A 27349-nucleotide genomic window follows, 5' to 3' on the forward strand; every position below is an offset into this window, starting at 1 on the left:
AACAAAATCAATAAGGGGGATGGAAGACTTCAACTATGAGGATCAATTACCTCGGTCACAGTTATTTACTCTGGAGAAGAGGTGCTTAAAGTGTTACTGAACACACAAGAGTAAAATTGGTCTGTATACGCAATAAACCATTCTTGTTATACGCACTGTGGAAACTAAGGAGTTAATCCTCAGCATTGTGTAAAAAGGCTGTTTGATCCTGACTTCTCTGATCCTCCCCTTCTTCCAGTGTACCCCTCTTATCTCCTGATAAGGCATATTGTGTGGGGTCACTCTGCACATGCTCAGTTTAGTGTCTATTGATATAGAGTTTTTTTTTTCTTGGGAGAGTGCATGTGATCAGTACAGGATCAATCAGCACTGTTCAGACAGAGGTCAGGGGTTTTGCATCCTGCTAGAGCAGAATGAAAACCCCTCATACAAGCTTTACCATGTGGTCAGCTGGACACTGATAGAAGTCACAAGACTTCATTAACTGCTACTGAGAAAAGGTTTTTAGCAGTTTATATTTGCTAAAATAATTGCATTTCCATGTTCTGTGTACTGTGGGAGACCAGATATAGTGAATGCAGGGGCCTGGGTTTAGTAACACTAACAAGAGGGGATATGATTACATTGTACAAAAATATCAAAGGTGACTTCAGCAACTGTAATAAACTGTTTACTCTAAGGTCCCTGAAGAAGACATACAACCACAATTTGAAATTAGAAAAAAGTAGATTGTAGAAAGGGTTCTTTATTGTTAGAGCAGTACAATGTGGAACTCCCTCCCCCAGGAAGTGGTACTAACTGGCAGGGGCGGACTGACAACTCATAGGGCAATAGAGGATCATGGGGCCCCTGTGTCCTTGCCCAAACTCAAAAAAACCTATGAAAAAGGTACCAGGGGCATCTCATGGGGCCCCCTACTGACCCCGGGCCCTCGGGCAGTGCCTGAGGTTCCAAATGGTCAGTCCGCCCCTGCTAACTGGTAGTATCAACAACTTCAAAACACTTTTAGATGTGTCCTATGAAAATTGTTAGAGAATAAAAACTCATACGCACACATAGGTGTCCGTTTATGACACAGAGAATAGCTGTGATTCAACAGATCTCAGCTATTCTCTGGTCATTCACAGTTTATGACACTCAGGAGATCATGTCAGCCCTTCACTGGAGATCTGTGTTCTTCTTCCAGATTTTCCAGCCCAGAGCTGGAGAATCAGAGGGACCGAAAACTAAGCAGAGATAGTTTACCTCTGTTTAGTAAACTGATCTTTTACTGTAATCTCGAGAGATTATAGTAAAATAAGCCGTTTTTCAGAGTTTGTAGACCATTCTCCAGCGTTTGGAGACCGTTCTCCCTTCGTTCGGAGAACTGCTTCATAAACTGCATTCTCAGGAGAACTGTGTTCTCCGAGAATGCCAGAGAACTGAGCAGCAATCATTTACCGCTGGTTCACAAACGGACACCATAGTTCAAAGTGGATGGACATGTGTCTTTTTTTCAACCCTATAAATGGTGTAATTATATAACATTGGACTGCATGTTGGATTTTCATTAGCAAAAGCAAAGAATTGTGGAGAGGCATAATAAATCAACTGAATCTCAGCCCTATTATGTATTTATCCATTCATGACTGCAGGGACTGCAGTATATTAAATATATACTCACTGATGTTCAATCTGAAAGTTGAGATGTCCACTGAACCAGTCATTGAAGAAGGATTGTTCTATATTGCATGTTGCTGCCAGCTGTGAAAAATGACAGATGTACAAGTTAGATATGGATAAAAAAATAGCTTCTCTCTCATTTTTATGTAATGCAAAGCAAAGAAGTGTTAAAGCGGAGCTCCAACCAAAAGGGGAAGTTCCGCTTTAAGGACTGCTCCCCCGCTCCCCATTAAGGATTGGCACCTTTGGGAAGTGGGGGGGGGGATTTTATAGGTACCCGCTCCCACTTCCGGTCCGATCGCCTAGGCAATAGGAAGCGGAAGGTGTCCTCCCTCCCTGTAGTCTTGTGGGACACATGACACGTCCCAGAAGACTGCAGGACCATTCATGTAGCACAGCGCTACTCACGCATGCACAGCGGGTACCCAGCTGTGAAGCCGCAAGCTATCACAGCCGGGTGCCCACACTGAAGATGGCGGCCTCCTGGAATACAGAACGGCCGGTGAAATGAGCTGCAGGGGACACACTGAGGGACCGAGGGACAGGTAAGTGGCTGTTTTTTAAAAGTCAGCAACTACAGTTTTTGTAGCTGCTGACTTTTATTTTTTGATAGCGCGAGTGGAACTCCACTTTAAATAGCTGTTTAAATCTGACATAATATTTGTATGGAAAATGCATGTGCTACTGTAATGCTTGTGGCCATCTCAAATACTTTGGCTAAAGCTGAACTCTGGGCATAAAAACGTTCATTTCAATCATTCCTCAATAACCACTATAAATCCACCTGACGTGCACCAAATGCCATTGGAGACTCTTGTAGAAGGTGCAATGACATTGTCATTGTGCTGCACATCGCCTGTGCAAGGTGCAAAGCTGGGTGGGACTCAACAGGTCCTTCCACTACAAGCTAGAGAAAACTAGAGGGGGCGGATACAAGACCAGTCTCTCTGTACAAGGAGAGAGAACAGCAGTGTTTATTACAGGAAGGTCCAGCACAAATGAAAAGTTCCATGCTGGATTACTGCACAGATCTGGAAGAAATACACAAAGATAAAAGCAAGCAAAGGGCCAAATCCGACCCCCCCGGCCAGTTTGGAGACCACTAGCATAGACTGTCAGAAATGACTAATTAAGATAACAGAGGAATGACAGAGTGGACAGAAATCACACTTGGTGCTTTGGATCAATGCAAGTACACACTATAGAAGGATATGCTTTGTTCATTTTTCATTTAAGAGGTGTACAACCACTTGGCACCCAAGGACATCCATGAACGTCCTTGAGTTGCAGTGGTTATACCAAGATGATGCCTGCAGCTACAGGCATCATCCTGGAATCTTTGTTTTCAGCCGGTGATTTTCTCTTTTTTGTAAAAGCAATCCTAGCGGCTGACAAGCTGCTGGATTGCTTTAACAGGCCACAGGAGGGGGCACCCCCCCTTATGCCACCTTCTGCTGCCTTTCCAGGGCTTGCCCATGCGATTGTGGAATCCAGGATCACAGCCAACGATTTTTCCGGCTGATTATAGAGATTATCAAGGACAAGAATGTCCCCAATGACCTCTATGGTCTAGGAAATCTGATGTGACGAAAATTTTCATCCAATTTAATGAGGCCCAATTTTATAACAACAAATGAATACAGTAGGACATAATATTTATTGTTACATCACATGTGTGACATATGGCGGTCATAAAGGTAATGACATAACACAGCAGTAGCATAGAGGCTTGGTGAATCTCTGCTGCTAGAAGGAGCTATTCATTAAAAAATGGGTGGAGCTATGAATAGACTGGGTGACAATAAGCCCATTCACAAACCTTTCAAGGGATTAGAGTTCACCTGTCATCATCAGTTAGTGACCTGCCATGGTGTTAGTCCCCTACCTGACTGCCCAGCCAGTTTCTGTATTTTTCATGGTCAATCTCCATGGGGATATGATTCATCTGTGTGACCCACACAAACCAGTGTGACTCAATAAACCTGCAAAGCATAGGGGACAGGTTTCAGAAAGGAAGATGACATGCGAACAGCCATAAGGAATTAACAAGCCATTTGATTAGGTATCAAGGGAGAGAAAGTCTATTTAAAGGAATCACATCAATACTGAAGCAGACATTAATAGAGGGTGAAAGAAAAAAAATCACTGAAGATGTATACCCTGCTTAAGAAAACAAAATGTTTATTCCACCAAAAATGTAACAAGTTAATTCCAATAAATAGTAATAGAACTGATATAATAAGTTCTGACTATGTCTGGATGTTTACAAATGAGGATTGTAAGGGTATTAGAATTTCAATGGTGGCCTGAAGCTTTATGATGGCCTTATTGACAAAAATATTTGCATTATGTAAGATGCCATTTTAATATTTATTTCGTATAGATTGTCTGGGTGTGTATGTTAAATGCTGGGACATGTGGGAGCATTTAATGCACAATCTAAGATAAACGTTTTGAGTTGCTATATTCCGCAGCCTGGGTTCACACTGATGCGGTGCGGAATTCGCAGCGTTTTCTTTGCGAATTTCGCACCGCATCACAATCACACCCCGTTCATGCTAACCGCTGCAGGTGTGTATGGTAACAACACCCTGAAATCGGTCCGTAAAAAACACGGTGTGATGTGCAGAATCGCATCGCATGGGTGTGAATACCCATGTGATCCAATTCTAGTGCGGACCAAAAAAAGGGTCCTGCACATTTTTGGTGTGGATGCGGTGCGATTGGAGCCATACAAAATGTATGGCTCCAATCGCACCGCACACAATTCGAATGGGATTTGCACAGGAATGTGGTGCGGTTCCTGTACAAATCACATGCGACGTACCGCACGACATATGTGTGAACCCAGGCTCAAAGCCAGCCTGTACTGAAATAAATATGTCAGTATAGGGAAGCGTCATTTATTATTTCATAATTAATCATTTAATTAAAGTATATGTAAACCCTCACCTTGCAAAACAATCCATTTGATTTGAAATAGAAATGAAAGGGAAAACATTTGTGTATAGATATAAAAACATTTCCTTTTTTCCCTATTTTATAAGTGATCACATACCCTCTGTTCTTAGCTGCAAAATGAGCTCAGATAGCTAGGGGAAGAGAAACAGCCATACAGTGGCCTTCACAATGAATGGCTGTGCAGAGTGGGGGTCTGCCAGCACACGCCAGAGCATTAGAGGGGAGTTCTCAGCACAGCCACAAAACTGACCACACTATGCTCTCATGTCTAGTGTGTTCAGTTTTAATAGGAAAGAGACTGGTGGGAACACCAGATGTTTCACACAAGGGAAGCAATACAAAGAGAACAGGGTAATTTTTATACAGGTACATGGTACAGTAGGCACATATCAGAAAAATGAATTGTTGGGTTTATGTATTCTTTAAAAAGGCCAAGCCAGATCCTTCCCATACCTCACCCCCCATCCCTACGCTATAAACCTCTCAATAATGAATAGTGGGGAAAGGAACAATAATATTTACCTATATCAATAGGACTATTTGTTCATATTTAACTATTTTTGTCCTGTCTTGGTGCTGGTTCCCGCACCGCCATTTTGGAAATGTATGTGATACTGGCACTAAATGCCTCTGTTGGAAAAAATAAATCCCAGAGATCTCAAAGATAATTTTTTCCCAGCAAATTATAGTAATTTCATACAGCACGTTCATAAAATGAGGTGTATGACATCATGGCTTCATCTTACGCGTTCTCAGGGTGACAATACTGCAAGATCTTGCATTCTAGGTATGAGATTTCCCTGAAGGCAATGGTAATGTTGCCTTCCCAGGTGACATTTGTGCAGCCAGGGCTACATCAACACTTCCTTCAGGAAAACCAAAGGAAAGAAAAGCAAAAAAATAAATACAAATAAAAATAAAGTGTTAGGCGATTTCACATCAGCATACAGATATGCATACTGATGTGAAATTTGGGGAAAAGGGAAAGATCTGCTTTAAGTAATACATTTTATATTTCATTTTTTTTTTTTCGTTTTGTTTTGTGAAAACGTTTTAAATTGGTTTCAGTAATTTCCTGACCTGCATGACATTTTGCTGCCCTGTACCAGGCAAAGCTGAACAAGCTTCAGTAATAAACATAAGCAGTATATAAAATAAATTGACAGATGTTTAAGTCAGTCAGAGCTACATACCTGACTGCGGTGAGCAGGGCAATGGATCCAAAAAATCCAAAGTAAGGAACAAATGTGAAGAAAAAACGAGTATAGTAGGACAGAGACCAAGCTAGATCCTGTAAAACATAATAATAGGAATATAAAAACAGTGCAATGTAAAGAGGTGTTAACATACCATGAGATGAGTACACTTGTGAGTTAGCGCAAGCTTCTACAGTCAAGAGAAAGAGAAGACATACCCTTCCACCAAAACCTCACCCAGACTCACCTAAAGTCCTTCCTGTTGTAGAATATTCTAAAAGTATTCTTCATTAGGGCCTGTACCGATGGGCTTTGGGCATTTAATATTCATGGAAAGCTGCATTTGTCCTGCATGTGACCTTCTTCACCTGCATTCAATTGGATTTTGCAATCCTATAGACTTGTATAAGAATGCAAACCCCCGTCTGACACGTACAAAAGTCCATCAACACAAGCCTTTTAGAATTTCTATTTTTTTATACACAAATAATCGTTATCTCATATAGTTATCCAGAATGAAAGGAAATCTAATACTAAGAAATATGGAGACCATTGTTGAAATCTTCTTAAAATGAAAAAGTAGTCAGTCTGATTTGTCTTTAACTTTACTTACTGCATGCTTCTCATGGGTCAGGAACTCAAAGTATTGAGGGCATACATACCCAACAAGCAATTTCAGAAGGAGGTTAAAATGGAAGCCTCGACATTTCTCCCAGTACAGATTGCCTTTGAGACACTTCAACCAGACAGAAATAAATAGTACTCTTGGCATGCACCTTGTGGTTGTAGATCTACTTTTGCAGCTACTTAATGTTGGTCAGAAAAATTAAGTACTGCTAAATCACTTCAGGCTGGCTCCTTTTGCAGTTATAGCTATGTAAAACATTAAAAATAAGGGTAGAGGCTGATCTGCTGACACTAGAAATATTTACTGCTGTTCGGGGGCTCTGGGCTTCAGCAAAATGGCAGCCTCCAGCAAGAAGAAACAGTAACAATGCAGGAGGAAATATACAGCACACATTCATTTTGATAGTATAATCATTAATGTGGAATGTATGTTCCTTACGGAATAACATTATTTTGTATCAAGTTGTTATGGGTAAAGTTCCACCTTAAGAAGTGACTCTAAGAAATGGGTCATTATAAAGGTGAGACAATAGATAAAGGCTTCACATATTTTTATATTTAGCATTTGTATATCCATCTGCCATCTCTTGTGACTGAAATCCAAAAAGTCCTAACAGATTACTAAAAATGTATTTTTTTGTGCAAGTTAGGATGTCATTGCACACTAATATATCGTTTCAACATGTAAAAGATCTGAATATTATTATACAGGATTTATATAGCTCCAACAGTTTGTGCAGCGCTTTACAATATAAAGGGGGACAGTAGAAATACAATACAGTTCAATACAGAAGGAATAGGAGGGCCTTGCTCATGGGGCTTACAATTTAAAGGGAGGGGGAGTGTTTTTTCTTCTGTTCAATGGAAAAAAAATTCAATAAAAATTACCTGATGCAAAAAAAGGGAGGGTGAGGTGGTACAAAAGCTGCAAGAGATGATCTGATGGAAGGGACTCAATTACAATTTTTAGGTGGATTTGAAGAAGGCTTCTCTGAATAAATGAGTTTTCAAACATTGCCTAAAGGCGGACAGGGAAGGAGCTTACCAGACATACTAGGGTGGGGAATTCCAGAGGATGGGAGATGTTCTGGAAAAGCCCTGGATGCGAGCATGGGAGGAAATAGCAAGGGAGTTAGAGAGCCAGATGTCTTGGAAGGAGCGAGGAGGACGATTTGGCCAATATCTGCGGATGAGGATGGTGATGGTGATGTAGTTGAGTATGTGATATATGAAAGATATGTGAAATTTTGAGGTCATGCAGGGTCCCCTTCATCAGACAACTATGGGTGTTCTCTTTGAGTTATTGAGATATTCTTAAATGTTTTACTGGGCATACATCATTATGTGAAAGGGGGTAGTAGAAATTTCTTACCACCCAATCCTTGCGGGTTATCATAGTCTTCATAATTTGGACTGTGAAGTACACTGGGATCAGAAGTGGAGGACCAACTGCAGGAAACATAAATAATAATTATACTTTTTAGAAAATTAAAGTTCAAGATCAGTAAAATGGTTAAGAAATTAAATTATAGTGCATTTACTCACTCAGAAAAAAATACCGGTGTTGGTAATTATACGGCAGGTACTTTAACTTCTTCGTCCCATACTGTGAGGAGATGGGAGAACATAATTAACTGCATATCTGTGTTGGATGTCCACAGCACCAAGTTCACCAATATGTTAGATAAATACAATATGAATAAATGACATAATCAGCTTAAAATCTTTTTCATAAACTGATTATCAGAAAGTTTTAGTGCTTTACACAGCACTGCAGATGCAAGATATTTGACTACCATCATTGAATGGTTATACTAGAAAACCATGTAAGAAATCTAGCCAGACAGCAGTCAAAGATCTTTCCAAATGAAATACATGAAAACTGCCCACATACAAACTCAAGATTGAGAGAAGAGGTCAATATCAGCTGTAGTATTCCCTACATACCGGTTCACTTATCAGGTATTTGATGTACAGTAGTACAAGCAGTACAAAGATTAGTTGATGGCTAATCTATAGTGTCCACATAAACCTTAGTAATATTACACAAATATCAGGTATATCTTTGTTTCTCCAAATTTGTCTCTCCACCTTTGTAGATCAAGTGACCAGTTTGGAACTATTGTTTACTTGATCCTTCTTGAAGAAGCTTTGATGGAACTCTGCTTTTGGCATTCGTCTTTTGTAGAGACTATGTGACTGGCATCAGGGGTGAAGACCAAGGACTAAGGATTCCAGTAGAAAGACACGTATTTCTGATATCTCTTTAAAATTTGTTATAAGTATTCTTGAGCATGGTTGGTATAAAACAAGCTTATGTGGACAGTATAGGTCCTTTATAGACAAGATCATTTTTTGCACTTTGAACAGCATCACAAGCTTTAACACTGAATATGTTTTATGCTCAGCACATGCACCTAGAGTGATACCCAAAAGGTCTGAGATAAATTGCTTTTATTATGATGCCAGTTCTAATTAGTGTTGAAACTGGATTGCCACTTTCTACTTCTCCCATGGGGATTCTTTCTGGCTCTCGTCCTGAGTTTACCTGAACAGGGCATGCCCTAGCAGTAAGCTCCTTCCCCCAGCACATACACATTGGACTTCTTCTGTACCCTGCCCCCACACACACCTCCCTTCACAGAATCTCTGCCAATGGTAAGAGTCCCTCCATTACACAGTTAATTGTAAGTCTCCAGAGTATGCAGTCAACTGTCAGTGCAATATGTGCAATAACCCTTCATTGAGCAGTTATAAGCATTATTCCTACATTGAGCATTTTTCAGAGTGCCTTAACCCCCAGTGGCCAGTAACATTTATTTCATAACACATATAGTACATACACAAAATAAAACTTAAATATCTTATATGAAACATTAAAGTACACAATTACGACAATTAACAAATTTCACCCATTCCAAAAATTACCCCAGTCACAAAAAAGACACACATTTGTTAGTAAATGATTACATGACAAATTTCACAGTGATATGTGGCACATACCTCCACAGGCTGGGTGTCACCCAACACAAAAATGTGGACCATGTTCACATCTGGATCCTTGCTGAATATGTTAGGCTTGGCATGATGCTGAAAATGCCGATGGTTCCACCAGTTGGCTGAAGCTCCCTGATGGCAGATGGACTCAAGTAAGCTGAGCAGCAAGATTCTATATCAGTACATAGCTCTACAACTCCCTAGATGTAACCCATTTTTGTGAAAGATTTGATTTCTATCACTGACAAATATAGGACAAGATCTGCTATAGACAGTTTCATTGTGCTTGTAATAACGAATAGAATATCAATAAAAAATCTTTTGAAAAAGGTGAGGAACCCTTTTACTGAAGGATAATAGAAGTGAGCTTGTCTTTCCTAAATTGTGCTCCTGAGTTAACAAAGAACCTGGAGCACAGAACCCTTTTTCAGCAATTTGCATGCTCTGGACTCCCTAAAAGAGATTCAAAAATAGCTGACCGGCTGGAGTCTGAGAGTTCAATGAGATGCTATCCAATTTATTAAAAAAAGTGTATTTCATATCGAAATTGTGCACCAATAAATATTGCATTGTACAAGTGCTACATGTGTGATCTCTTTGAAAGACTCCACATAAACTGGCACAAATAGAAAAATACCATTCAAACACAGTCAAAAATACATCTTGCAAGATCTTTAACCTTTAGCACCTCAAGGCAACACATTAGTCAAAAAACAGATCCTATGGAACCCCATAGATTAACTCACATCCAGTTTCCTTGTGTTGGAAAATACAGAAAAGGCATGACCAACCATCTGGCAAGAACCTTTAAGGAGAATCTATAATGCTTTTGCATACATGTTCTTCATTGATGTTTTATGTTCAGGTCAAAAACATAGCCAAAACATCAATTAGGAGGGAGCAGTCAACAAGTGCAAAGCTAATGCTGGGCTTTCTTATTAGAAAGTCCAGCATTCTCTGACAGAACTGTCTTAAATGTATATATGTGATATAGCAATTTTAACATTATGGAAAAATATATATAAAAGAATAGTTTATACACAAGCTAACAATAGATAAAATTGATCAAAACTTATCAAAGATAAGGGCAAAGTGACAGTGATATGTCCTTTATACTCACATAGCCTATGCTACCTCACCACCCCTTCCACTGCCACAGAAAATTACCTGTGTCCACGACTGCAACCCAAAGGAGAGATAATGTCACTCCTTCAGTCAGGTTGACAGTGTTCAGGCCTAGAGAATGGCTGCTACACATGACCACTGTCATGGGGGAGCAGATGACATGCCTTACCATACCTGGAACCAGGGGCGGACTGACAACTCATGGGGCCCCCGGGCAATAGGGGATCATGGGGCCCCTGTGTCCTTGCCCAAACTCAAAAAAGCCTATGAAAAAGGTACCAGGGGCATCTCATGGGGCCCCCTACTGACCCCGGGCCCTCGGGCAGTGCCCAAGTTTCCAAATGGTCAGTCCGCCCCTGCCTGGAACTGCAGGATAGTGTCACCGGCTGTGATGGAAGAAACAGCAGCAGCAGCAAGGGAACACAGGCCAAATGAGTAAAAGGGGTCTTCAAAGAGACACTGTAACTTTTCTCTGCATAGGCGAGGTGTGTTTACTGTGTTTTCCATAGCAGAGGTCTATACAAATCATCTACATTCACATTTGGACACCAATGAGAGTTTCTATTTTATTCCCCACTGTTTTCGGAACTTTCCCCAGATAATTACTTATATGAGTCTGAAATAATAGAACATCAGAAAACCACCAATTCCTATGCCGTGCTGAACCTACACAGAAAGGAACTGACTCATATAATGAAGGTATACTCATCCACCTTAGAGCATTAACCCTTAAATTCATAACATTATCCACAAAGAAGATGATTTTCTTAAAATACCATTATACTGACTTTCTACCTTTTTGTATTTGCACTAAATAAATGCATATAATCTGATTATGTTCTCCTTATCTATGTTTATGCTGGACAGATGTCATATCTAGGCCCTGAATCATATTTTCATTACACGACTAATCATCCCCTCTATGACAGTACCTTCAGGTGGCCAATGATGAATTTATGGCCAATATGATTCCATTTTGACTTCTTGAAGACAGATAAGTGTCCAAAGTCATGTTGCAGCCAACCAGCCTGGGCCTGCAGAAAAATACATGTCCCATGAATATATATACCCAGGGTGCTGAAATTTACAGTACAAAACTAAAATGTTTAAGAGTGTTAAGCACTGGGCTGACATATAAAATAGAGAAATTGGAAAGTGATTGTGTTGTTTATAGCACACAGTCAGATTCCATCCGTAATTTTCCCATCCACGTTAGTAAATCTAACCAGGAATTTAATTGGAATTTTTTCATAAACGCTTTGGTTTCCTAATATTTTATACACCAAGTCCATTAGGTCTCTCACAAGAATGAACTAATTCACTAGGCAATTGGATTATGATGAATTGAAATGACCTGAGAAATTGCGAGGAGCAGAATGATCATTATAGTTGGTATCCATCCAGTGCCAAGGTAGTAGAGGGTAGCCCAGGCGAGAGCCTCTAGGATCAGGATGTGTAATAGGTAAAGACTGAAAAACACCACGCTGCTGTTGAAAAGTCCCATGTCTTCTGCTGTTTTGCGTAATTTCTGAAAGTCTTCCACTTGCTCCATCTGTATGAAGACAGTATTGCATTAAGAAAGCTTAAAGAGTATGTAAACCCAACATTTCATATTCCCAATATGTGGGTGCTGTACCATGTACTATTATGAAAATGTATCCTGCTCTTTTTGTATCGCTTTCTTTGTGTGAAATCCCTGGTGTTCCTGCCAGCCCTCTGCTTTCCTAATAAAAACTGACCACACAAAGCAGAACACACCATGATCAGTTCTCTAGTTGTGCTGGAAACTCAGTCTGCTCTCTTCCAATTGTGAAGACTTAACCTGACACCCCCATTCGCCAACCACCACCACCACCACACAGCCTTTTACTGGAAAGCTCAGTGTGCTGCTGTTTCTCTACCCCCAGTTCTCTGTTTTCAGCTGCATAAGGAGCAGGGGCGGACTGACCATTTGGAAACACGGGCACTGCCCGAGGGCCCGGGGTTAGTAGGGGGCCCCATGAGATGCCCCTGGTACCTTTTTCACAGACTTTTTTGAGTTTAGGCAAGGACACAGGGGCCCCATGATCCCCTATTGCCCGAGGGCCCCATGAGTTGCCAGTCCGCCCCTGATAAGGAGCTTAGAGCGAATGTGATCACTTCATATAAACGGGGGAAAAAAGTATTTAGAATATTTTTCAAATCTATACACAAATATTTTGCCTTTCATTTCTAGTTTAAACCAAATGGGTTTTTTGACAAGGTGAGGGTCTATAATAACTTTAACATTCTTCAATAAAATCTGAATGAATCTTTAAATTAACATGAACATTACAAATTCTACAGGGTGACTCCAAACAAAACAAGTCAACAGTCCTTCCCCACATGGTGGGGGTCTGCTTTCGTAAATGTAACTGCCATCTACTTGAATTTTGCTGGATGTTCTTAAAGCGGAGTTCCACCCAAAAGTGGAAGCTCCACTTTTCTGCCTCCTTTACCCCTCCACTGCAACATTTGGCACCTTTGGGGGGGAATGGGTACCTGGTTTTGACAGGTACCCACTCCCACTTCAGGCTCAGTTTGCTGCGGACTGACCCCCCCCCGCAGCCCCCTGGGATACTTCCAAGATCCCAGAGGACTGAGTCCCATTCACAGAGTGCAGCACATTTCTCACATACAGAGTAGGAAACTGGTAGTGAAGCTACTTTCCCTTAGTCAAGATGGTGGCGCCAGCACCCAACAGCCAACTGAAGAATCGGCTCCGTGTGAGGACACCGTTGGATGTATGGACAGGTAAGTGCCCTACTATTAAAAGTCAGCAGCTACAATCATTGTAGCTGCTGACTTTTATTTTTTTTTTCGGTGGCAGGTGCTGGAACTCAGCTTTAATAAAACATTAAGAACAATCGGAGAGATTACAGATTTGAACTCAATCTACTTATTCCTGTCAGGGCAGATCCAACAGTTCTAATGTCAGCCAAATAGACTGTTCACTTTGCAAGGGAATTTTCCTCAGAACTTAATGTATGAGGTGAAGTTCTTTTGACTTCACTGCAATGTTATTTTTGTCATTTTTCGTCAATGGCATGTTTCTAGTGATGAAAACTAAGCAAACATTACACAGAATTATCGGCAATTGACGAAAACTATGACGAAATCAATTCCAATTACGAAAATGGAATGAAAATGTGAGGAAGGGATACCACAAATAACAACATGTAATTAGGTTTTTGTTTTTTTTTACTCCACTAGTGTACTATATAATGAGTTTGAGTTTGGAAATTCTAGGGAAATGCTTAAATAATGCATTACAATTTAACTAAACCCATTAGATTTTAGTTGACTAAAATATACTGGAGATTTTTTTTTATTGACATGTAGGATATTTTAGTCAATTGAAATGTACTGCAGATTTTAGTCAACTAAAATACAACTAAAACTAAAACAATTCAGATGACTAAATACAACTAAAATTAAAATGGCATTTTAGTCAGCTATGACAAAAACTAAATCGAAATTTGATGTCAAAATTAACACTGCTTTGGTACAATCATGTGCAAGCCAAAATACTGTTTGGTGAAATTCCCTTGCAGAGTGAACAGCCTATTTGCCTTCAATAAATGAACGCCTGTAAGCCTAAGTGCAAAGAGAACTTAGGCTTCCATAAAGGAGACATGAAAGTGCATGACCCTCACACCAGCAGTCATAGCCTGATTTTGATAGCTGTCTGTTTAGGGCAATAATGAATGAAGGTTCCTGCAGGACATTTCATGTTTCAAGGTAGGTTTGCACATTGATTGGAACATATATGTCTATAAAGCAGGGCTTAAAATTTCAAGTCTAGACCTACTAGCCAGGCAAAAACCTTACTCTCCACCAGTTGCCCCACCAAACCTTGCCCAGGTCCATCTCCAACCCCACCCCAGGCCTAGTCCTCCAGCAAGAGTCAGCAGCTGCTCCCTGTGACAGGAGTGAAACTGCGATCACTCTAGACACTGAGGAGCGGCACCAGCAGTGTGCCCCCCCTCAACACAGTGCTTGGGGGAAGTTGGTGCTGCTGGTAGCACCCGCCCCCCACCCTCCGATGCGGCGCCTAGGACACACTCGCCCCCATGTTATTTTCACTCGACAAATGCGAGCAGGCGAGTGGAAATTTCAAGCCCTGCTATAAAGGGTTCAATAATCATGTATATATGCACCATTATCACAAATAACAGTGTCTGGGTTCCACTATCTACCACATGTCCCACCACTACCAGCATCCCACAGTCCTGCAAATTATAGAACAGGAAAACAATTCCTTAAAAAAATCAGACATCACCCAACCCACATGCAATAGGCTCTGTGGATTCTGGCTGCAATTGATTACATAGGACTTGGAGAAGTTTCTGACTTAAGCACAATGGCAGTGTTCCATCATCATGAAGTTTAGGGCACTAGGTGGCAAAGATACAAACATTATTAAATCATGTTCTCCCAAAGACACAGGTATCGGTAGTATAGGTTACCTCCGCTCCCCCATAATGCTACGCAACTGAGAAAGGTGAAGCAACAGATTTTTAAATAGTGGGAGACAATACACAAACCTGTCAAGCATTGTGGTCCATTCCCCTGAGGTTGAATTATGAGACACAGATGGCTTGCCCACCTTCTACCTGATTGAGACTTGCCTTACAATATGCTATAAATAGTGCAAAAGACTAACTGATACAGGAAAACTTTCCTTAATAACAATGGCCATTTAAATGTCTGCCCACTGGTAATGAACACGTTTCACAATTATCACAGATTTGCAGTCTAGGCTCATGTTTCTGAAGAGGTCAGGGTCTGAGAAAGCTTGAGAATAATATCAATAATACAGGAGCCCAGAACAAAAAAGCACACATGAATAATGGAGAAACTAGATTATATTACTCAGCAAATGACGTGCACAATTAAATAAAGTATGCCACACTAATATAATCAATTCAGTGCTGGATTGTGCCACAAATTACAAAGTGCAATTTGTCATACATATTCACCACTTTTATGTGATAATCAATACCGTATGTACCATAAACAGTTGAAGACATTAAAACAATGCGTGTTGAACAATTGTACGTGTTAAAAAACAAAAGTGTTGAGAAATAAAGGTCCTTTATAAACTCCCAAAAATAAAGAAAAAAATAAAAATTCTTCCATTTTGCGTTCAGGTGTAACACCACCACCAACTCTTATGGGCATGCTCTCACCTTATCTTACTGACCTCTAAAATCAAAGGTGTAAAGCACATATCCCTTTTAGAGCCTGGACAGGGCTGTCACTGCACCAATGTTTCTACAGGTTATCAAGCATTAGGGATCACTCCATATAACCGTCTCAGAGAGATACAACAGAAAACACCATAGTGCTCTCAACAAACCAAAATATTTATTGATGAATAAAAACGCACTTACAAATACATATCACTTTTGCTTTAAATCACACATGCTGGGGAGACGGACTCTGGGGCGAGACGATGAGCCTGCCACTGCCATACCACTCTGTTATGTCTTTCCTGAAGCTGAGGGCAGCACCTCTTCTCACCAGTGACCTCCCTTTGCTCTGCCCAACATGTTTCATGTGAGCCTGTGATTATGTTGTGATGATGAAACATGCTGGGCAGAGAGCACCATGGTGTTTCCTTTTGTATCTCTCTGAGCTGGTTATATGGATTGATCCTTGATGCATGACAAGATCTTAAAACATTGGTGGACTGACAGACCTGTCCAGGTTCTAAAAGAGATATGCACATTAGACATTTTATTTAAAGTTTTACTAATCCCAGGACACTGCATTCACTACATCTGGTCTCCCACAGTACACAGAACATGGAAATTATTTTAGTAAATATAAACTGCTAAATACCTTTTCTCATTAGCAGTTAGAGAAGTATTGTGACTTCTATCAGTGTTCAGCAGAGCATTGGTTAAAGCTTGTAGGAAGAGTTTTCATTCTCCTCCAGGAGGATGCAGAACCCCTGACCTCTGTCTGGACAGCACTGATTGGCCCTGTGCTGATCACATGCACTCTCCCAAGAGAAAAGAAAACAAGCAATACACACCAAACTGATCATGTGTAGACTGTCTCCACATGATATGTCTTATAAGGAGATAAGAAAGGAGCATTCGAAGAAGGGGAGGATCAGAGAAGTCAAGATCAAACAGCATGTTTACACAATGCAGAGACCTAACCCCTAAGGTTCCACAGTGAGTATAACCAGCATGCTTTACTACATATAACAACTGATTTTAACTGTTGTGGGTTTAGTAACAATTTAAAGACCATTACGATAAGGTGAGAGTGTACCCATAAGAGGTGGTGGTGGTGGTGTTACATCTGAACACAAAAGAGAAGAATTTTTTACTTGTGGAAGTTTTTCATTATTTGTGGGCATTTATAAAGCACTTTTATTTATGAACGCTTTTGTTTCTTAACACTTACAATTGTTCAACACATATACAGTGGGTATATAAAAGAATCACCCTCCTTTAAAACAATCACATTTGTTGCTTTGCTGCCTGAAATGAAGACAGACCCAGTTTTTCTTGTTTCCAACTGTATTTACTTAGTGCAACTTCTAACATCAAAGTGAAAGATAAAACACCAACATGTCAGAAAAAAAAAGAAAATTCAAAAACAGAGTCACTGAGTGAAAAAGGATCACCCCCTTGTGTCAGTATTTTGTTGAATCACCTGTTACTTTAATTCCAGCCTTTAGTCTGTTGGGATATGTCTCTACTAACTTTGCATATCTAGACTTTGCAATATTTGCCCACTCTTCTTTGCAGAACTGCTCGAGTTCAGTTACGTTTGATGGTGACTGTCTGTGGACTGCAGTCTTCGATTCCTTCTATAAGTCTGGGCTCTGACTAGGCCATGCAAGGACATTCACCTTTTTCTCCTTCAACCACTGCGGGGTCATTTTTACTGTGTGCTTTGGGTCATTGTCATTGTCATTTGGGTCATTGTCCCATTGACAACTTTTTGGCAGAGAGCAGCAGATTTTCCTCTTGAATTTGATAGTATTTTGTCCCATCCGTTTTTCCTTCTATCCTGACAAGTGCTCCACTCCCTGCTGCAGAGAGACACCCCCATAACAGGGTATTACCACCTCCATGATTTACTGTAGGAATGATGTTATTTGGATGGTGAGCTGTAATGGATTTCCTCCTGACATATAATTTAGTGTTGAGGTCAAATAATTCAATTTTAGACTCATCTGACCATAACACCTTTTTCCATGTAGCCTCAGATTCTTCAAGGTGTGTTTTGGCAAAGCTCAGCCATGGCTGCATGTGGCCTTTCTTGAGGAGTGGCTTTTTCCTTGCAATCCTCCCATACAAGCCACGTTTGTGGAAAATTTGTGATATTGTTGTCACGTGCACACAAGGACTACTCTTTGTCATAAATTCCTGCAACTGCTTCAGAGTTGCTGTAGGCCTCTTGGTAGCCTCTCTGACCAGTTTCCTCCTGACTCTTTCATCCAGTGTTGAGAAACGTCCTCATCCAGGGAGGGTCTGTGTTGTACCAAATACCTTCCAATTCTTAATAATAAACTTCAATCTTCTTCTAGGTATTGATAAAGCGTCTGAATTAATTTTGTATCCATCTCCTAACTTTTGCTTGTCCACAACTTTATCTCAAAGATTCTGACAGTGCCTTGTCACACATAGTAGATTGTTTGCTTCAGTTGCACTACCGGGGACTGAAATTCTCCAGGAAAGCTCTTTTCATGCTGAGCTAATCAAAGTGACCACAGCTGATCGAAGTTGAAAGTTTAATGGATTTTTGTGCCATTGAGAAGGTGACACTGCACTGCAGTGCGCTGCACTGTCACAAGTTAGCTTGCAGCCTCTTGTTTGTTTGTCTTACCTCTTTGCTGTTCTTTCACATGTGTGTTTCTCTGTGCTCACCTATGGGCGTCATCTGCTATTCCCTGGGTTTTATGTGCTTTCCTTTCATCACTTCCTGGCCCGCCTCCTAGCTGGTCTGTCTATTTAAGACATGCTCAGTCTGTCTCACTTTGCCTGAGCAACGTTTGTTGTCTGAGCTCCCCTGTGGTCCTCTGAGAGTCCGTTCTAGTATATTGGTGTACTGACCCCGGCTTGTCCCTCACACTCCTCCTATATTGTCTATCTGTGTACCGACCTCGGCTTCGTTCCTGACATTGCCTGTCTTCCACCTGTCCTGACCTCGGCTAGCCTACTGGATCTCCTGAGTCTACTCCCATCGTACTCTGCTCCTGCTGGCGGTCTCTTCTACCTCAGCTGGGTGTACCTGGGGGCCGCGACCTGGTCCCAGCCTGCTGCAAGTCCATCCCCACCATCAGGGGCTCTGGTGAACAAGCGGGCTGGGGCTTAGACTCCGCGCCCTGGGCAACCCCAAGCTGTGGATTAAGAGCTCACTACCACAGGTGCTGACATGCACCTCATTGAGTTTACAAGTCATTTGTAAATTTTCCAAATCAGTGATTCTGTTTTTTATTTTTTTATTTTTTTCTTTCTGACGTGTCTGTCTTCATTTCAGGGTGCAAAGCAACAAAATGTGATTATTTTAAAACAGGGTGATTCTTTTCTATACCCATTGTATATATACTCAGAAGTCTTTTTTCTGTTTAATTGCTCTAGTATATGCATTAAAATGTATGTAAAGGCAACTTTTTTAGTATAGTTATGGATAGAGTAGCCAAGGTTTAGACCCTTTGCCACATTTTTACAGCTATCTGTATCTCTTCTAGGGAGGTTAACACCGTTATTTGTCCTTCTGACCATAGCCACCACAAAAGGAATTGAGGGGAAAGGGAAACCCAAACAATTTGAGGTGTCTTTAGAACAGGAAGTAAGGGAAATCTCCAAATTCCCTAAGACAGGAATTCTGTTTCCTTTGGAGAGATTTCCTTTCATTCCATGTTACTTCTCTAGCCAGGCTTTGTAAAGCAATGTGATAGAAGACTTACACTTTTTCCACGGTCCTGGCTGGGCTCATTTTCGGCCAATTCTCCAACATACAGCGGCTTCAGAAATTTCCTCACAAAATTCAGATCTGGATGAAATGCATGGAAAGCTTCCTGTGTAAAAAAAGAAACAATAAATAGGTAATTTCTTGCCGTTGAAGAACATTCCCTAACAATAAGTAAAACCAACACAGCAACTGCTAAAGTCCACTAACTTACCATAAAGAGAGTGTATCACCACCTCTTAGTTTAAAAAAAAAATTACAGCTGAATCTACAGCCTCTATTTCACTGTAGCTAAATTCAACACTTCTGGGAAGTCTTCGAATGTACAGGAATTCTTTTTCTCATCCACCCCACCCTAAGTCACTGCTTACTCTTGTCAAGCCCAGCACAACCTTGAGCTCTTTGTCAGCCAAAGGGGCCATACGCATGCAGCTGGCAGGGATTGTACTGCACGTGCAGGAGATCCTGGCATGGCATCATTTTACAGGTCCGTGGCTGCTGGTACCATTGATGTAGGATAAAATATGGCAGCAACTGGAAGCACATGGACAGCATTTTTTGGGCATCCCATGGGGACACCTTTTAGACATACGGCATCCATTTTATTTATCAGGGGATTTATGACAGATCACCAGCTGAATTGGAGCATTCTCTGATTGGACAAGGTGGGAAAATGGGGCAGTGATGTCACAATCTCCACCTTGTCCAAGCAGATAACACTTTGCAGATATTGAGAAAATAGTAAGCGTTCTCTAAATGGCACCCAGTGCTGAGCAAATGACCTACTGTGTTCAGCAAGCCACCTGGCATGGGACATGGAAGTTAGTGGCGAACACTGTAGTAGCATTGCCTACTACTGTGGTTTCTAGCTTCCACTGGGATCCCACAGATATGGCACATACCTACTTGCATTGGTCTACTGTGGACTGATGTACCTATGTAAAAAAATGCCATACTTAAACTTCAGCTTTAATATGAGGTCAATGTACCGTAATTCTCATAAAGCAGATTTTAAAGTGCTCCTTACTTGTTGCGTGGGCGAGTCAACTTCCCAACCTATGTGCTTTACATATTCCTCTCTCTCTCTCCTTCATGTATCAGCAATCAGATTCAAACTTCATATGCAGGTTTGAATATGATTGGTGCATGTAAGGATCTTCATAGCACTAACAAGAATTATGTATGTGGGATTCAGCAAGGAGCCTGCAGTGAGTGTATTTCAGAATACTTTTCTCCCACCTCCCTTTTACCCAGTCTGCATGTTTTTGTTTTTCTTGCCTTGTGGATCAAGATATACTCACCTCAGTCTGCTGTCCATTTTTCTTGCCTGCTCTGTTTCCAGGTGCAGAGACCACTATTCCACTGCTGAAGATGTGCCCACATTGTTTGGTACCCAACAATCCCCTTCACTCCACTTCTGAATCCTCAGAGGACTCCACCACTGGCACAAAGTGTCCACATCTCGAAAGTGATGTGGACAAAGAAAGATCCTGCCTTATGTAAACAGGAGAGGAGAGAAGACTCTGGACTGCAGAGTCACACAACCATGGCCTTAGGTAAATAAAAGGCCAAAGTTGGGTTTCAATTACAATAAAAAAGCAAAAGTAGTTTCCAGATCCGAAGAGAGGCAATCCCTAGCTGAAAAATCAAAAGCCTGACCAGGTAGGTTATGTTCCCTATTTCTTGCTGAAGACTCTGATGGGTGAAACGTACGTCGGAGCGTCATAACATCACTTCAGGGTACGGGAACGTCCAAGCAGAGTGAAAACGAGGCTTGAAGTGCATGGTGGCCATTTTTAGAATTTTACAAGCTGGAAACACTGGTGCCAGTCTATAGACACCTTTACATGTGAGTGCAATATAGTATTTTTATATGTAACCATTGTTTCTTCATTAAAATACTACACTTAGGGAACAATTTACTTGTTTGATTCAATTAATGGTCAGCTGCATTCCTGTGGGAGGAATATCTATAAAGCATCATATTGGAGGCAAATTGTGATCCCTTATACTTGGCCATCCTAATGAATTGCTGAAGGGGAGTAATGGAGATAACACCGAAAGAGAGTGGTCCCCTATAAGACCAAAGGCGTATTTGACCACCGTAACTGGGGACAAAGGATCTGGTGAGTGAGCAATCCACACTATACTTCTGTGAGCACGTGGTGAAGATTACAGTCACAACCTCATCTCTGCTGTGGTTTGGGACAGATATGAGAAGCTGCAAGGATTGTCACTTTATCTATGGACTTTTTCACAATTTTACCTTTAGTCCTCATGCAGACGGGGCATTTTGATAACGCTGGTAACGTTAGCTGTGTAAAGTCATGTTAAAACGTGAGTTTTTCAGCTTTTTTTTAGTGTTTATGCATTAACGTTTAGCGGCGTTTTGCCTCGATTAGCAACACTTTCCCGCATTTGCGGTTTTTAGCGTTCTTTTTGACCAAAAAAAAATATTTTTTGGTCAAAAAAGTCCAAAAACGCCAGTTTGCTGTGTTTTACCGCATTTTTCAGCGCTTTTCAGTGTTAGAATGTTTTTACAGCTAAAAAACTTCTCTAGAAACCCACTAGTCCTGGGTTTTTTTTTCCAACCAAAAAACTTCCCAGCCAAAAACCGTTGATTAAAGTCTATGTGTGCATGGACACTTGTAATTCATTGGTAACATATGTAATCCATTGGTAAAATTGGCTTGTATCTGTCTAGAAATTTCAGGTTTGGTCCATGCACTGGGGGGTACGCACCAAATTTGAGGCACTATATACAGGGATTTTTGGCAATATTAATCCCTCACTTATTGCACCTATACTTGTTTTATTTCTTTTGTGTAAATGTAGCGCCTACCTATTCTATTCTATTATATGTTCCCTATTTGCCTGTTTAGTTTCTTCTATATTCATATTTCAAAAATAAAACGACAATATACTGTATCTATCTATCTATCTGTCTATTTGTCTGTCCGTCTGTCCGTCTGTCCATCTATCTATCTATCTATCTATCTATCTATCTATCTATCTATCTATCTATCTATCTATCTATCTGTCTATCTATCCGTCTGTCTATCTATCCGTCTGTCTATCTGTCCGTCCGTCCGTCTATCTATCTATCTATCTATCTATCTATCTATCTATCTATTTAACTATATATATATATATATACTTTTTTTTTTTTTATGTTTATGTAGTAGTAGTAGTATGTTGTACTATGTAAGTGTATAATTGATATTAGATTTTATCTGCTGAACTGTATTCTTCCTCATTAAAGGTTTCCTTGACTGCGCCTGACCGCCAGTTGCCTGCACTGCTGTGAACTGCAGTAACCTCATCTTTGCATCTCTCTGTGTCCCTTGTTCTCAATGAGCCTCAGCAGAAGGCTCTCCTCCAATCAGAGCGCTGCTTTATTTGGAGCCCTCCTACAGGCAGACATGACCAGCTGTCTCTAACAGACGAGACAGCCCTCGGAAACCCTTTATGGCACTGTTCCTAATTTTTTTATACGCTTAAGGCTCACGATTTGCACTGTGTGATATGACAGAAGCAGACCGCACAGATCCCCGGGACTAAAGATCTACATGTCTACGTACATAAAGACATGCATTATAGGCTCTGGGGTCTAATTATAACATCACACTAATACAACGTACAATCCGATTCAGACACAGATGTAATAGGGTATGCAGATATACTGAAATCTGATCACATCTCTTCTCATTGAAGTGCACAATACAAACTCCCAAGCCTTTGTTGACTTAGGTAATAATGATGGGCACAGTGCAGTCAGGCTCATGCCTATGGGGAATGTGTGAGGTTGATTTACTAAAGGCAAATAGGCTGTTCACTTTGCAAGATAATTTTCCCATTCATTTAGTAAGCTCTGCTGACTTTCATCATCCAATCATTGGCAAGTAAAAATAATTTTTTTTTTTAACTTGTCTTGCACATGATTGGTTATTTTTTCAAAGTAAGCTTTTGTCACATTCACTAACCTTAGGGAAAATTCCCTTGCAATGTATGAATCAGCCCCTATGTATGTATATAGCCATTCAGTTGTATCCAGCTCTTGACAATTCTATGGGAAGCATCATGTCTGATTTGCTTGAAGGCTTGTTCCATAGAATTTTCTTGGGGATATTTTCACAAGGTAGGTCGTCAAGTCTTTCCTTAACCTTTCCAATTCCTCCAGCTTTGGACCGGCATGCAGAATGCAATAAGGCAATAGGCATAGTCAATTTGTGCAAAAGGGAGAATACACAAACTCAATGCAGATGGTGGCTAACATTTGACCCAAGGGCCCCAGTGCTGCAAGGCATAAGTGCTAGCCACTGTGCCCCCCTATAAAAATAAAAGATATAGCCTGACTACTGATTGGGGCATTTATGGTCTTCAAGATGGCTGCATTCACTGCTATGTTGATAGATTGTCATACCTAAGAGGTTATCACTGCTGCACTCAACTGCTTACACTGCTGTAGCTGGTGTTCATTGAACTGTGCTGTAGTGCTCTAACCCCCCAGTCACATCAAGCCCATCTGAAATCGTGCGACTTACAGTGAAGTCGCACGATTTCAAAGTTGGGTGAGATGGCAATTTCAGGTGCGAATTGCAAGACATCTGACACAGATGTCTGTGCAAATCACACCAAAAGTAGTGCATGTACTACTTTAGAAGTCGGTGCGGCTCCGACCAAATCAGTATCACACCAATTTGACCGCTCTAATTGCGGACAATAGGGTGCGACTTGGCATGCGATTTGCAAGTCGCATGGTACGCAAATCGCATGCCAAGTCGCACACGATGTGACCGGGTGTTAACCAGTGAAAGACTGCATTCACTACACAGGTGAGTGGTGGGGACTGCTCATTCTAAAGTTTTAAAACTAAGGACATTGGGCTGTGTCTCCTTTGTTAGTGAGCCCTAACGCCAGTGTCATTCATTACCAGTGGCGGACTGACCATTTGGAAACTCGGGCACTGCCCGAGGACCTGGGGTCAGTAGGGGGCCCTATGAGATGCCCCTGGTACCTTTTTCATAGGCTTTTTTGAGTTTGGGCAAGAACACAGGGGCCCCATGATCCCCTATTGCCCGGGGGCCCCATGAGTTGTCAGTTCGCCCCTGTTCATTACCATGTCATTCTGGTCAAAGAAACAATATTCTGTCCAAATCTAGGGACTTAATTGTTCTGAGCAAATTTGATCAAACATGGACCAGTCTTTTACCGGGGTCATATCACAGAAGGAAGCACTCTCTGGCAGGGCAGGTGACCTCCTCCACCCTGTGACTGGACAGTTAAAGGAGTAACAGCAAACACATGAGTTTGTATGTGCTCCCTAGTTGCAACACATGGCCAAACCCTTCAGCTAGTGGGCTAAAGAAATACAGGGCTATCCAGGGGCCAACTTCTCTCTACTGTAACCATCCCAAGCCTACACAGACCTTCAGGTCTGCCACATACATGTCTAAGACCTGCACTTTAGGGGTTCTAAACCACTGCCAGGAGAGTAAACCTCTCAGCTAGCCACCACCAGCTCCTAGGTTCATTGGGTTTGCTCATCATACTTAAAATGTGTCTTCAGCTCTTAACACTTCCAATACATTCCCCTGGTATCAGCTCTGCACAATAAATTACATTTTCTGTCCTGCACATTACTTATTACTCGCCATTAACTCGGTTGTGCATCCCATCTCCCAAAGGCTCATAACCTGCATTCGTCGAAGGAGATGTTGTTTAGCTTGCTCTGCATCTCATGATCCTGCCATACACTTCTCCAGATGCTTGGACAAACTGAGCCTCCCTATAGGGGAGTGAAACCTGCTCAGAGGGCTTCATGCTGACGTCTTATTTCTAGGGAGCAAAAAAAAACCCTCACTGCCATATGGTATTAGCTCCCAGTTACATGTTGGCTGCTTTCCCACTTACCAATCAAGAATGTTGAGCACGAATATTATATTACATAAAAAATTAATAAATAAATGATAATAAAAAAAATTATATATATATATATATATATATATATATATATATATGTATATATATATATATATATATATATATATATATATCAAAATAGCCACCCAATTCTTGTTAGATTTTGGTGCCAATCACAGGTATTTGCTTCTCCAAGATGGCTGACTGGAGCCCATATTAGGAGACAACTTAGTCCCAGGTGAGTACCTGTCAGCCTGAGGAAGCAACTCTCTTCAGGTTAGAGGACATACTGCAGTATTACCGCTGCCTCAACCTTCTTAACACTCTGCTCTTGCCTCCTATCAGTATGCTCCTTGAAATACAGTACAGTTTTTATTGGCTCCTTGTGCTTCTTATCCCTTCGCAGCCTGAGCTTTCCTGTACAGGGACTGCAAAAGACTGATGTCAGGTCAAACTGAGTTAGGGCTGGTTCCCATCAGGAATCACCAGGAGTCACATACAGTTCTGAGTGGTGTGATATCAGCCCATTTATGTTGAATCAGCTGAAATTGCACTGCATGCACTGCTTTTGGAAAGTCATCTCAACCAGATCACATGGTACAGGAGTACCATGCGATCCGGATGAGGTGACTTGAGGACACCTCAACTGGAGGTGACTTGAGGGCAAAGGGACTGCATTTGTGACCTGGGTTTGGGGTATCATTAACACACCCGCTGCAGATCGCAACTGCAGTACGTTTTGAACACGGTGTGGGAAACACACACAGAATGCAGGTTTCAAACACCGCTTTCTGGTGTGAACTAGCCCTTACCTACACTTAAACATGCATTTATATAATACATAAATATATTTAGTTTTAATTAGATTGTTGGAAAAAAAACAATGTTCTTTTTAGCAGCCAATCAGTTTGGAAACAGCTATAGAATGAACACAAGAATGGATTGCTATGGCCCAGTACACAGAGATGTTATTATAGACATTATAAAAAAGAATAAATTCATGTGTAATGTGTTGCATTACACAGATTCATTATGTCTTGGAGCAGAATATAGTAAGCCGAGTAATATTTCCCTGCCCTGGGTACTCCCTAATCCATTGACACAGATGGATTAGTTCATTATCTACTATGCAGTTCTCTGTGGATGAGAATCTGAAAAGAAGAGGCTTGTCAGCAATGTGAACATCTTTACTGTAAGTAAGCACACTAGGCAGGAGTCATTAGTCATTACAGCACCGGTCAGCCTTTAGCACATCACCAGTCATGCCATATAATTTGTGATCTTAAAATAAACTGAATTTCTAAAAAAATGCATCAGTATGAAATCACCATTCTTGGGCACAATTACACTCTTTATAAAGTCTTTTATTCAGTGTAATCATGAAGACAAGGAATCGGAATGTGAACGCAATGCACTGGGGTGATAGGTTTCTGACTGTAGATATACAAAATGATCACATTGGGTGCCAATTCATTTCATTAATATACATTTAATCTCTTTTCTTATAAATTCATTTCAACACACAACCCATGTAAGGCCACATTCACCTATTTTTTAATGCATATACATATTTTTAATAATTATTAGTTATGGGAAGACAGACCCTTTATTTTTTCTTTCTACTGCTTGTTTGCCATCTCAGATTATTGCATAATTTACTGAAGCACAAAATATATTACCAAAATTCACATTGACGTACTAAAGAGGCCCGTTCCCCAAGCCTTGTCCATTCCAGTGACCACTCCCATCGTGGTAGTGGGACAGTCCTGAGTTTGGGGAGTGTTGCCAAGTATGCAGTTAGGATATGTTAATTCAACCTCATAGGTAAAGGCAATGAGCTACTAATGCTATCCAGCAAACACTGGAACTATGCTAAAATCAGAGGATCAACACAGTCACAG

At 40.9% G+C, this 27349-nt stretch overlaps 1 protein-coding gene across 1 annotated transcript in view; it reads right to left on the minus strand.

The window, feature by feature from the left end:
• Window positions 1-27349, minus strand: part of FADS2 (fatty acid desaturase 2) — a 41492-nt gene that overhangs the window by 10604 nt on the left and 3539 nt on the right. Inside the window, exons 3-11 of the mRNA XM_089655033.1 lie at window positions 19525-19635; window positions 11923-12120; window positions 11501-11602; window positions 9450-9575; window positions 7992-8052; window positions 7819-7895; window positions 5817-5914; window positions 3548-3644; window positions 1664-1743 (exon numbers count right to left, since the gene is read on the minus strand). Coding sequence (XP_089511159.1) covers window positions 1664-1743; window positions 3548-3644; window positions 5817-5914; window positions 7819-7895; window positions 7992-8052; window positions 9450-9575; window positions 11501-11602; window positions 11923-12120; window positions 19525-19635 — 950 coding nt within the window. The remainder of the gene's footprint in view (window positions 1-1663; window positions 1744-3547; window positions 3645-5816; window positions 5915-7818; window positions 7896-7991; window positions 8053-9449; window positions 9576-11500; window positions 11603-11922; window positions 12121-19524; window positions 19636-27349) is intronic.

Source organism: Staurois parvus, unplaced genomic scaffold (genome assembly GCF_062004578.1).
Source record: "Staurois parvus isolate SC_StPar_1 unplaced genomic scaffold, SC_StPar_1.0 ptg000818l, whole genome shotgun sequence".
Lineage (NCBI taxonomy): Eukaryota > Metazoa > Chordata > Amphibia > Anura > Ranidae > Staurois > Staurois parvus.